The 13,082-nt window shown below is 43.7% G+C and overlaps 1 protein-coding gene across 1 annotated transcript in view; it reads left to right on the top strand.

Moving 5' to 3' along the window:
• The window catches only part of LOC124035950 (bifunctional glutamate/proline--tRNA ligase-like), a 69,476-nt gene that overhangs the window by 22,044 nt on the left and 34,350 nt on the right, over positions 1–13,082 (top strand). The window contains 5 exon segments of the mRNA XM_046349931.1: positions 4,767–5,000; positions 5,238–5,322; positions 5,562–5,621; positions 8,450–8,560; positions 8,932–9,068. Of these exon segments, the coding sequence (XP_046205887.1) occupies positions 4,767–5,000; positions 5,238–5,322; positions 5,562–5,621; positions 8,450–8,560; positions 8,932–9,068 (627 nt within the window).

Below are 13,082 nucleotides of genomic sequence, written 5' to 3'. Positions count from 1 at the left end.
TTTTCCTTTTCCTTGCAGTTCTACATTCAATTCATTAAGCATGTAAGTTATGTCAATGAGAAATGCTCAATCCAGGAGTCACTGTGTGTCCTCTAGCTGTGCATATTATGCATGTTTGGAAACCTCGAGAAACTCCTTGATTTCAGGCAACAACTCACTGAAACTCCCACAACCGCCTCGTGACTTCCGGCGCCGACTGAGATGGCCGCCTCGCTTCGCGTTCCTAGGAAACTATGCAGTTTTTTTGTTTTTTTACGTGTTATTTCTTACATTAGTACCCCAGGTCATCTTAGGTTTCATTACATACAGTCGAGAAGAACTACTGAATATAAGATCAGCGTCAACTCACCATCAGTACGACCAAGAATATGTTTTCCGCGACGCGGATCCTGTGTTCTGCCTTACAAACAGGACAACGGAATGGATCGCATGCAGCGACCCAAGGAAACGACTCCGAAAAAGAGGGAAACGCGGCGGTGTTCTGGTCAGACTCCGAAAAAGGGCACATCGCGCACCACTTCCCAGTATTCTTCTTGCCAATGTCCAGTCTCTCGACAACAAGGTTGATGAAATCCGAGCAAGGGTGGCATTCCAGAGGGACATCAGAGACTGCAACGTTCTCTGCTTTACGGAGACATGGCTTACTGGGAAAACGCTATCCAGGGCGGTACAGCCAACGGGTTTCTCCACGCATCGCGCCGACAGAAACAAACATCTATCTGGTAAGAAGAGTGGAGGGGGCGTATGCCTCATGACTAACGGGACATGGTGTGATGAAGGAAACATACAGGAACTCAAATCCTTCTGTTCACCTGATTTAGAATGCCTCACAATCAAATGTAGACCGCATTATCTTCCAAGAGAATTCTCTTCGATTATAATCACAGCCGTATATATCCCCCCAAGCAGACACATCGATGGCTCTGAACGAACTTTATTTAACTCTTTGCAAACTGGAAAACATTTATCCGGAGGCTGCATTCATTGTAGCTGGGGATTTTAACAAAGCCAATCTGAAAACAAGACTCCCTAAATTTTATCAGCATATCGATTGCGCAACCAGGGGTGGTAAAACCTTGGATCATTGTTACTCTAACTTCCGCGACGCATATAAGGCCCTGCCCCGCCCCCTTTCGGAAAAGCTGACCACGACTCCATTTTGCTGATCCCTGCCTACAGACAGAAATTAAAACAAGAGGCTCCCACGCTGAGGTCTGTCCAACGCTGGTCAGACCAAGCTGACTCTACACTCCAAGACTGCTTCCATCACGTGGACTGGGACATGTTTCGTATTGCGTCAGATGGGAATATTGACGAATACGCTGATTCGGTGTGCGAGTTCATTAGAACGTGCGTCGAAGATGTCGTTCCCATAGCAACGATAAAAACATTCCCTAACCAGAAACCGTGGATTGATGGCAGCATTCGCGTGAAACTGAAAGCGCGAACCACTGCTTTTAATCAGGGCAAGGTGTCTGGCAACATGACTGAATACAAACAGTGCAGCTATTCCCTCCGTAAGGCTATCAAACAAGCTAAGCGTCAGTACAGAGACAAAGTGGAATCTCAATTCAATGGCTCAGACACGAGGCATGTGGCAGGGTCTACAGTCAATCACGGACTACAAGATGAAATCCAGCCCAGTCACGGACCAGGATGTCTTGCTCCCAGGCAGACTAAATAACTTTTTTGCCCGCTTTGAGGACAATACAGTGCCACTGACACGGCCTGCAACGGAAACATGCGGTCTCTTCTTCACTGCAGCCGAGGTGAGTAAGACATTTAAACGTGTTAACCCTCGCAAGGCTGCAGGCCCAGACGGCATCCCCAGCCGCGCCCTCCGAGCATGCGCAGACCAGCTGGCCGGTGTGTTTTACGGACATATTCAATCAATCCCTATACCAGTCTGCTGTTCCCACATGCTTCAAGAGGGCCACCATTGTTCCTGTTCCCAAGAAAGCTAAGGTAACTGAGCTAAACGACTACCGCCCGTAGCACTCACTTCCGTCATCATGAAGTGCTTTGAGAGACTAGTCAAGGACCATATCACCTCCACCCTACCTGACACCCTAGACCCACTCCAATTTGCTTACCGCCCAAATAGGTCCACAGACGATGCAATCTCAACCACACTGCACACTGCCCTAACCCACCTGGACAAGAGGAATACCTATGTGAGAATGCTGTTCATCGACTACAGCTCGGCATTCAACACCATAGTACCCTCCAAGCTCGTCATCAAGCTCGAGACCCTGGGTCTCGACCCCGCCCTGTGCAACTGGGTACTGGACTTCCTGACGGGCCGCCCCCAGGTGGTGAGGGTAGGCAACAACATCTCCTCCCCGCTGATCCTCAACACGGGGGCCCCACAAGGATGCGTTCTGAGCCCTCTCCTGTACTCCCTGTTCACCCACGACTGCGTGGCCACGCACGCCTCCAACTCAATCATCAAGTTTGCGGACGACACAACAGTGGTAGGCTTGATTACCAACAACGACGAGACGGCCTACAGGGAGGAGGTGAGGGCCCTTGGAGTGTGGTGTCAGGAAAATAACCTCACACTCAACGTCAACAAAACTAAGGAGATGATTGTGGACTTCAGGAAACAGCAGAGGGAACACCCCCTATCCACATCGATGGAACAGTAGTGGAGAGGGTAGCTAGTTTTAAGTTCCTCGGCATACACATCACAGACAAACTGAATTGGTCCACTCACACTGACAGCGTCGTGAAGAAGGCGCAGCAGCGCCTATTCAACCTCAGGAGGCTGAAGAAATTCGGCTTGTCACCAAAAGCACTCACAAACTTCTACAGATGCACAATCGAGAGCATCCTGGCGGGCTGTATCACCGCCTGGTACGGCAACTGCTCCGCCCTCAACCGTAAGGCTCTCCAGAGGGTAGTGAGGACTGCACAACGCATCACCGGGGGCAAACTACCTGCCCTCCAGGACACCTACACCACCCGTTGTTACAGGAAGGCCATAAAGATCATCAAGGACATCAACCACCCGAACCACTGCCTGTTCACCCCGCTATCATCCAGAAGGCGAGGTCAGTACAGGTGCATCAAAGCTGGGACCGAGAGACTGAAAAACAGCTTCTATCTCAAGGCCATCAGACTGTTAAATAGCCACCACTAACATTGAGTGGCTGCTGCCAACACACTGTCATTGACACTGACCCAACTCCAGCCATTTTAATAATGGGAATTGATGGGAAATGATGTAAATATATCACTAGCCACTTTAAACAATGCTACCTTATATAATGTTACTTGCCCTACATTATTCATCTCATATGCATATGTATATACTGTACTCTACAACATCGACTGCATCCTTATGTAACACATGTATCACTAGCCACTTTAACTATGCCACTTTGTTTACTTTGTCTACACACTCATCTCATATGTATATACTGTACTCGATACCATCTACTGTATGCTGCTCTGTACCATCACTCATTCATATATCCTTATGTACATGTTCCTTATCCCCTTACACTGTGTATAAGACAGTAGTTTTGGTATTGTTAGTTAGATTACTTGTTGGTTATCACTGCATTGTCGGAACTAGAAGCACAAGCATTTCGCTACACTCGCATTAACATCTGCTAACCATGTGTATGTGACAAATAAAATTTGATTTGATTTGAACCGTGTGCAGCAGCAGGTCTGTGTTCTCCGCTTTAGTCTCTTCTAAGTGAATAGTAAATAGACTGCTACAAATAATATAGATGAGAACTCTTGGTAGATAGTGTGGTCTACAGCTTATCTTAAGTTACTCTACCTCAGGTGAGCAATACCTCGACTTCTTTAATAGTAGACATCGTGCACCAGCTGTTATTGACAAATAGACACACACCCTCGCCCCTTGTCTTACCAGACGTGTCTTACCAGACGTAGCTTGTCAGGCCTGCCGTGTCGTCGTTCAGCCACGACTTGGTGGGACATAAGATATTACTCGTTGGTAGGATAGTCTTGATCGTATATCATTAATTTTGTTTTCCAATGATTGCACGTTGACCAATAGAATGGATGGTATTGGAGGTTTACTCACTTGCCTATGAATTCAGAGAAGGCAGCCTGACCTCTGCCCCCTTTTTTCTCTGTCTTTTCTTCACGCAAATGGGCCTGTTCCCAAAAAAGCAGTATATCCTTCGCACCGGACTCATTAATTAGTTTTTTTTCCATTTCAAGGTGATTAATCGCTGTTCTGATGTCCAGAATTGATTTTCGATCATAAGAGACGGTAGCAGCAACATTATGTAAAAAATAAGTTTCAAACAATGATAAAAATTGTTTCATTGGGCGTGGGTGAAATTTTGCTGTTTTAAAGCTAACTTCCTGCAAATCAACACATTTTGCAATGTTATACTGTCACTCAATCAAGCGCAACAAAATCAGTGGGGCACCCTATGCAACAAATTGTTGATTCTCCCCAACTGTCTAGTTTTAATTCCCTTATAGATGATCTTATAAAAAATGTATAGCTCCATAATTTTTTATACATACTTTGTATGGTTTTAGTCATTTCAAGGTTATACTGAAATATTTTTCCTGCCCACCGCTGCTGAATGAATGTAGGGGAAACACTGGTATCACTCTTGGCTCACGCCTGGCAAATATGGTATATCCTGTGCAGCAGCTCACAAAGGTGCATTACAGGTTTCACACATTTCATAAAGACATACATGGGGACAGTATAGAAGCATCCTCCTTTCCAAAATAGTGACTCAACCCTCTCTATACACATCCCCCAGGGTGTACCCCACGTACGACTTTGCCTGCCCCATCGTTGACAGTGTGGAGGGCGTGACTCATGCGCTGCGCACAACAGAGTACCATGATCGCGACGACCAGTTCTACTGGGTGATCGAGGCGTTGCGTCTGCGCAAGCCCTACATCTGGGAGTACGCCCGGCTCAACCTCAACAACACTGTGCTCTCCAAGCGCAAGCTCACCTGGTTCGTTAACCAGGGCTACGTCGATGGCTGGTGAGTCCACTAATATCCTTTCTACACGACAGGGTGTTGGGTTCACTAGGACACACCATAGCAAAATTGTATGTAACTGTAAATGAAGACCGGTGTTCTAATTTGACAAGTACAGGAAGTACCACTCTGTTTAAAAAAACAATCTCTGGAATAAATTGTCACTTTCCGCTGATGAAGTAGATTTTTGAGATCCGTTGGTATAAGAATCTTCACTATTTTCTTTCCCCTCTCCCTCAGGGACGACCCTCGCTTCCCAACTGTCAGAGGTGTCCTGCGCAGAGGAATGACCGTTGAGGGCCTCAAGCAGTTCATTGCTGCCCAGGTGTGTGTGTGTTGCTATGTACAACCCCGTTTTGAGAAGTGACTGTCAACTGCTTTCTAGTACTCAGTGGTTCCTCAGATCTTAATGAACTGTGTGTGTGTGTGTGTCTAAGAACCTTGTTGATGTTCATCCCATCTTTCATGTTTTTAGCCTGTACCCCCCCCCCCCCCCCCTTTTTTATTCCCTTGTTGATTCCGTCTTTGAAACCTTATTTTGTTTTTTTCCCCCCACTCACCCAGGGTGGATCCAGGTCCGTGGTCAACATGGAATGGGACAAGATCTGGGCCTTCAACAAGAAGGTATGCATGCATGAACACTGATATTCCCATCCACATACTCCATACATACCCATTTGGACTGATCCTGCCCCTTGATCCTAATTAAAGCCTGCCACTTTGAAACCCACTGTAGGGGTGAAGCTGGTCACCTCACACCCATCCCATATATGAAAATCGGTGGCATGAGGGGAAAATACATTGTTGGTAGATTTGACAAGACTGTATTGTAGGTTTTTAGAAATGTTCAGTTATTCAAGGTTTTGGTTGCCCAAATTGGTTGGCGCAAAATGAAATGCTCTGAATCCCTAAGTAAGCTTGTTACACGTGCACACACACATGGTTCCTTTGATAGGGTGCCTACTCACAGCTTGCATTGCTGCCTTCCTTGTGCTGCTCTTTTTCTCCTCTGGTTTACTCATTTTCCTCCCTTCATCCCCCGCTTTCCATCCTTCTGTCCAGGACATTCTACACAGGGACACTTGAAGTCAATCTTAAATGAATTATTCTTTATTGTCAGCAAGCTGAAGATGTAACAGTCAAACTTAGATGCATAAAGTACTGGTCTGAAATGAGCTCCACCGGGGCAGTCCCGTTAGATCTCTTATATACTGATTACACAGACAAGCTACATTTGCATGATTTAGCTTCTTCATCATTAACGTTTGGTTCATGCATGTGACCGGCCAATACTGGTTCATACATGTTACCGACCAATACCTCACGAGGCTTCTTCTTTCCAAGCCGAGACCTTGAAACTAAGAGAACCCTTTGATTCTCAAAACAATGTTCTGGGTGTACTGCCAAATTGCTTATTCTAATAGTGAGGATTCCTCTAAGGCACGATGAATCAGTCACTTGTATGAACCCAGTCAAATTGGTTATTAGAAAAGCACAAACATATTTTCCTTCACATTCCCTCTTCATGACTTCGCTCTGTTAGTGGCTTAAACTTAGAGGGGCCGTTAAATGAAGAATGTACTTCTTCTTCTTACCTTAACTATAAGGGTCGGTTTCATAGACCTAGATTAAGTGTAGTTCTGGACTAAAAAGAATGGTCAATGGAGAATCTCCACTAAACTTTATTTTTATTCCACGAATAGACTTAAGGCCCATGGAAACCGACTCTACTGTTTGAGGAGACTCTAGGTTCCTGTCCAAATCATTAGCCTTTACGTTTGATTGATGTGATCATGAAACAAGTTTCTCTCAAAATAAACGTGAATGTCACTGTCCAGCATACCTTATACATACTGGGTGTCACAAACTGATTAAAGTTGTGGAATTATTTGGCCGATTTTTATTTATTTATTTGTATTTAAAAAATAATAAAAAATAATATTTTTTTTTGCCACAGAATACAATGCAGCCCCATCTGGGAGACTCTAACATTCATTGCAATCATATCCCCCTAATTTATACACTCCTTGCTACCTTTCAGAATTTAATGTAAATCTTGGCATTCCATTGTCTGTCTGCATACAGTAACTGCCTCCTCTTAAATTTGCACACCTATGCATCTGGGCTGGATGACGTCATGCAAAAGTGCTCCTCCATGGTCAGGGGGGGCTAGGTGTTGTCAAGGTGCCATTTTTTTGTGTCCAATATAAAAACACCCCATTCTTCTAAATCATTAATGATTTAAACATTGCTATGTATGTCATATATTATATCTAGGGAAGACATTTATTTCCCCTCTAAGCCCATGATATTTGCAATGAGGAGGGGAGGGATGTAGTAGATGTACCCAATCCTGTCTGAACTTGTTTTACCCACTCCGAACCTTCAGTCTCTCTCGTTTGACAGTGAACTGCATCTCACTTTCTGTTTCCAAGCTGCCAATTAGCTGTATCAAGGTACTCCTCCTCGTTCCCTCCATCTTTGTGCTTTCCATCCTGTCCCTCCCCCGTCTTCTTCAATCTGCATTTTCATTCATTCTACAACAATTTTGCTTAAATCTCACTCGGAGCAAATGTTAAGCTCATTCTGGAGTCTGACTCCTAGTCACTTCTGAGAAGAACATCCCTATAAAGTGAACTTTCTTCCCCTACCCCCATACTGCTCTCCTAGACACTCCTGTCCCATTGCTTATGTGTCCCTGATTTTCCGGCCACCTCTTATTCCCACAACTGGTAGCTTTGAGGTGTAGAGGTGACTAAGCACAAGGAAAACAGTGGATTCCAGTAGTCTTCGAAAAGTGACTATTCACTTGCTTTTGGCAGACATATTTTGGAAGACTACTAGTATCTATAAACTCTGATTAGGAAAACCTTTGGTGGCACCGCCATACCTGTATATAACATGACAGCAGTGCATTGTTAGGCTCTGCTTTTACTTGGCTACAGGATGTGAAACATTCAAAGGTCCTCCTTTCCCCATGGTTATAGATGCTCCCATTTTGCCTTTAGTCTGTGTAGTTGGCAATACATACTGCAAAACTGGATCCCCCTCTATGTTCTATCCTCCATGTCGTCCCTGTACTCTGCCACCACCATCCACCCCTTCTTTTCTTCCTTCAATGGTGTGTATGGTGAAAGTGTTTCTGTTCATTTGCCCAGACAAATACTATTTTGACACTTGAGCCAAGCTGTACTGTGCTGGGTTGGGTATTTTCCTTTCACTTGTTGTTTCCAGCATGGTTCCAACAACTATGGTGGATGCTTAACTAGGCCAGCACAGTACACCTCTGCTCTGTAGGCTCAGCTGGTTAGTGTGAAATAAGTTGAAGATGTTCCGGTCCAATTGAACTGTCCTCTGTGGACTAGTCTTCAGTCAGGATTTTGAATGAGTTTTTATGTCTACACAGGAAATCATTGCAATAATGAACCTCTTCCATTTCTGTGTGTCTGTAGATTATCGACCCAGTGGCCCCCAGATACACGGCCCTGTCAGGATCCTACTCAGTCCCTGTTGTCATCTCTGAGGCAACAGAGGAGATGAAGGAGGCCGTCAAACACCCCAAGGTACCCTGATTCCAATTATTTGCACTGAAGTGGCACACTATTCCCGACAAAGTACAATACAAAAGCCAAAAGTAGTGCACAATATAGGCATTATGGTGTCATTTTGGAGAAAGCCTGACAAGATAGAAGTATTGCACTCCAATCTAGTTTTCAGCAGCCATAGTATGACATGTATATTACTCTGACAATGTTAAGAGCTCCCCTCACAATCAATACCTCAGTCGAGTTGAGTGTATATGATGTACATTATCAACCAACTTAAATCTTTCCCAAATTAATATAGTCAAATAAACCGCCAACTCAACCAAATATAGTCAATCAATCATACCACCTGCTACTAAACCTGGCAAATTAATTTTTTACCTTCCCAGAACACAGAGGTGGGGATGAAAGAGGTGTGGTACGGACCCAGGGTGCTGGTGGAGGGGGCAGATGCAGAGACCTTCACAAAGGGAGAGATAGTAACCTTCATCAACTGGGGAAACATCATCATCACCCAGATCCACAAGTAAGATTGTGATCCCACCTTGAAGTTCAACTTATAAAACATACATACAGGCTTCATAAGCACCATACAAATGCTTCTCAAATCATCTATATGAGCATGTCATACTTTAAAAATTGTCTATAAACATTATGTATGTGCATATTTCCCTTTCAAGACCATTTGATACGTATCTAGATACATGGGCTCCGATACGATAACATAATAAATGACATTGGTTGTCACTCAACTGATAAAGCCTAATTTTGTGCAAGCTATTTTACGAATGTTTGAATGCTGAAAGTGACTCGCGGCCAACCTGTCATTGGTCAGCATGCGAAACAGTGCGCAGTTTGACTAGGCTACTGATATTGCCTGGGTTGTTCGGGATGCAAAATGACTTGTAGATCAATAACTGTCAACACAGTTACATGCTTAGTTTGACACTAAAGTAGAGGACACATCAGTTGTCACAGAAGATTAAGGATATTTTCGGAAGGTTGAAAGAAAGTAATACAAGCAACAACAACAAAGTAATGTTTCAGTCGATGTTATGACCGATGCTTGCTACATTTGGATCAGTTTGGGGTTCCGTGGACCAATGCACTCACCTTAAACATTTGGACTGGGGACCGATGCCTATTGGTGAATCATTACATCCCTAATAAACAGTGTGTTATGTCAGTGGTTCAATGTTTTTGCCTTGGCCCTACACACCAACTCATCATTAAGCTTTGAATCAGATCATTTGAATCATCTGTATAGTGCTAAGGCAAAAACAAAATTGTGAACCCCTTTGAGTCCCCAGGAACAGGCTTAAGAACCACTGCATTATGCCACATTTGGGATTTCACCCAACCGTGGGAATTACATCAAATGAAATCTAATTTTTTCACATGCGCCGAATACAGACCTGACAGTGAATTGCTTTCTTTACAAGCCCTTAACCAACAATGCAGTTAAAAAACCTAAAAACATAAATTAAAGTAACAAATAAAGAGCAGCAGTAAAGAGTTTAGCAAGGCTATATACAGGGGTGACTAAAGTGACTAAGCATAGGTAATAACAGAGTAGCAGCAGTGGGGAGACCATGCAAATAGTCTGGATAGCCATTTGATTAGATGTTCAGGAGTCTTATGGCTTGGCGGTTGACGCTGTTTAGAAGCCTCTTGGACCTAGACTTGGTGCCACGGTACCGCTTGCCGTGCGGAAGCAGAGAGAACAGTCTATGACTAGGGTGGCTGGAGTCTTTGATAAATTTTAAGGCCTTCCTCTGACACCGCCTAGTATGGAGGTCCTGGATGGCAGGAAGCTTGGCCCAAGTGATGTACTGGGCCGTACGCACTATTACCCTCTGTAGTGCCTTGTGCTCGGAGGCAGAGCAGTTGCCATACCAGGCAGTGATGCAATGATAGAGGAATTTTAAATTCCCTTATGTTTTATTGCCAAAACCAATTTAATTCGCACACATTTCTAATTCATGATAAGTTGTAAGTTTATCATTTGCATGAATTAGTAAGAGACCAGTCTTAAAAAACAAGTTCAGCATTTATTCTTGATGAGTACTGACCCAAAATACAAAGAACATTACATTTTAAAAGAAAGAAGACATAAAATGACGTCATCAGTTTCACACCCTCTCCCAGCATTACAATGGCGTAGTATTCGATCCTGGAGATAGTTTCACTCCCCACATAAACTACATTCCAACCTGTCTAAAGGATATACTTCTCTCTGCTAATGGAATCCAACCAAAACATTCTTATCTGTTTGAAAACCTATCTTATCCCTCCTTCCTCAACTTTCCCAGGAGACACAGACACAATTAATTTCTGCTTACATTTTTAGTAACAGTACAATTAAGAACTCATACTTTTCAAATAATAACATAATAGTATTAGCATGAATGGTTCTAATCATTAAAGTATACATAATTGATCATCTAAACTATATTTTCCTCTATCAATCCTCCCTTTGATCAAATATTATACATTCAATTCTACATCTAGTTTTATTTAATCATAAAAAATGAAAGTATAAACGAGCTTAACTAACCTTTTTATAGAGGTTTATCAGATTATCATATGAATAGACACATAATCAACAAATCAATTATAAATGTTTATCCAACCCTCCACATTTCATTAATCAATTCTAACCTTAACTCCAACTGTTTTTAAACCTACATCAGAATCATAACTCTTCCTTCCGGATTTTCGTCACGACCTTCATTAAAAAAACAGTTTAATCATGGAAACCAATTACAATCTAATTCCCCTTTATCTCAACACTAGCCTCATCAAACATAAATTCCCCACAAATGACAGATCCGGATTCGTCAACTTCCTCTGTAGACATGCCGTCAGTCCTCCACAGGTCAGAATCTGGAATCGGCCCATAACGCACCATTTGTTGGGTCATTGATCTTTCCAGAGTCCTGGAAACAAGGCCTCGCACACAGGGAATTAGACAACAGCCGCATAAAATTAATACAGTCATACAGGTTGATACAGCCCAAAACACCACATTTTTCCATAAATACTGTCTACCCAATTTAGTTCAGAGAAGTATCCACCCCAGAGTTTCTGCCAACCCGTGAGCCAGGGTGGTCAAACCAGCTGAGGCTTTGGGCACTGATTCGTCCGGAGCCGTGCTACCTGGGATGTAAGACATGGTCCTGATTATCACGCCCACTTCCTCCTTTTATCTAATGCAATTCTATTCTGTTAGGTCTTCCAGCTGGTTGCTTCAGTCTGTTCTACAAAACCTTTAACAACACCTTTGGTATTCCTGCTAAAGCGCTGTTGATTACCATAACTATAATTACACACCTCGTGGAATCCCAATGTTATCAATATATACTGTCGTCAAAAGACCCAGATGGAGCATCTCTCTCGTTTTGGCTAACTTCACGTCTTGGTGTTGTATGAGTGTAAAAGGCATTCCTAAATGTACTAGAGCGCATAGCCCAGTCCAATCAGTCGGTAATACCGACCACAAATTCATTCCCCGCACAACCACCAGATGTCAGCCCTGGCCACCTTCAACATTTTGAAATCTCCAGAGTTCAACCAGCCTGTCAAATCAGACATGGTCTCGTCAGTGGTAATATTCTCTGTCTTATTGCAGGTACCAATTTCCCCCGCGTATTTCCCGTGTGTACTGTATCTGGCAAAACAGTAATATTCTCCTCTCGTCACGGTAAAGGGAGGAAGTCTTGATTTAAATGGAACCTGGGGATATAAATAGTGTAAATCAATACAGCTATCATTACTTGGCATTCCTGCTTTCATGAACAGCTTTACCATACATGCCATTCCCTTACTATACTTTACCTGGTCCCAAATTGAGTGTATGGGTTTACATAGCCATCCCTTTCAGTGTGAGCTATGACCTGGCTCCACGACTTACACGGTGATTTACACAAATACTTCCCATAGAGTCCCATGGTTCTAGACTGCCAAGGGGCGAATGACCCCAATTAATCTACACAAAATTCTACTGAGAGATCCTTGCCCAATTCCACCCTCACTTCCTTACTATTTGTAAGTCGCTCTGGATAAGAGCGTCTGCTAAATGACTTAAATGTAAATGTATTTTGTTTCAGTGACCTTCAGAGAATCTTAGGTAACATCCCATTTCCCTCATCTAGCACATGAGTCAAATTATCCTCTTTGGCACTTTCCGGGGTATCATGGTGAATCAGGAATATGGCCCCCACAATAAAACAGCTCAGGACGGTCAGTGCACACGTGAAGCCCCACCCTCTCCCTGAGAACATATCAACAGCCAGAGGCCAAGCCATCACTTCACTTCTATGAACGCTCACAGCTGGGGAAAGGTCAGGTATAGGGAATCTTCAGAAGGAGTTTGACCCCCGTTCCATATGGGTCACGGTTCCTCTCCTTCCCCTGTGACCGATCGACAGTGCCAGTATGACTCACCCCCCTACAATGTGTGACATGTACCCAGGTAGCTCTTTCGGCTATTCTCACCGCGAAGGCAGTCACCAGTAGTACTTGGAATGGTCCCTCCCAC

Source organism: Oncorhynchus gorbuscha, linkage group LG05 (assembly GCF_021184085.1).
Source record: "Oncorhynchus gorbuscha isolate QuinsamMale2020 ecotype Even-year linkage group LG05, OgorEven_v1.0, whole genome shotgun sequence".
NCBI classification, from domain to species: Eukaryota; Metazoa; Chordata; class Actinopteri; order Salmoniformes; family Salmonidae; genus Oncorhynchus; species Oncorhynchus gorbuscha.
Note: the sequence above shows the minus strand (reverse complement) of the source record. Positions and strands in the feature narration are given on the sequence as shown.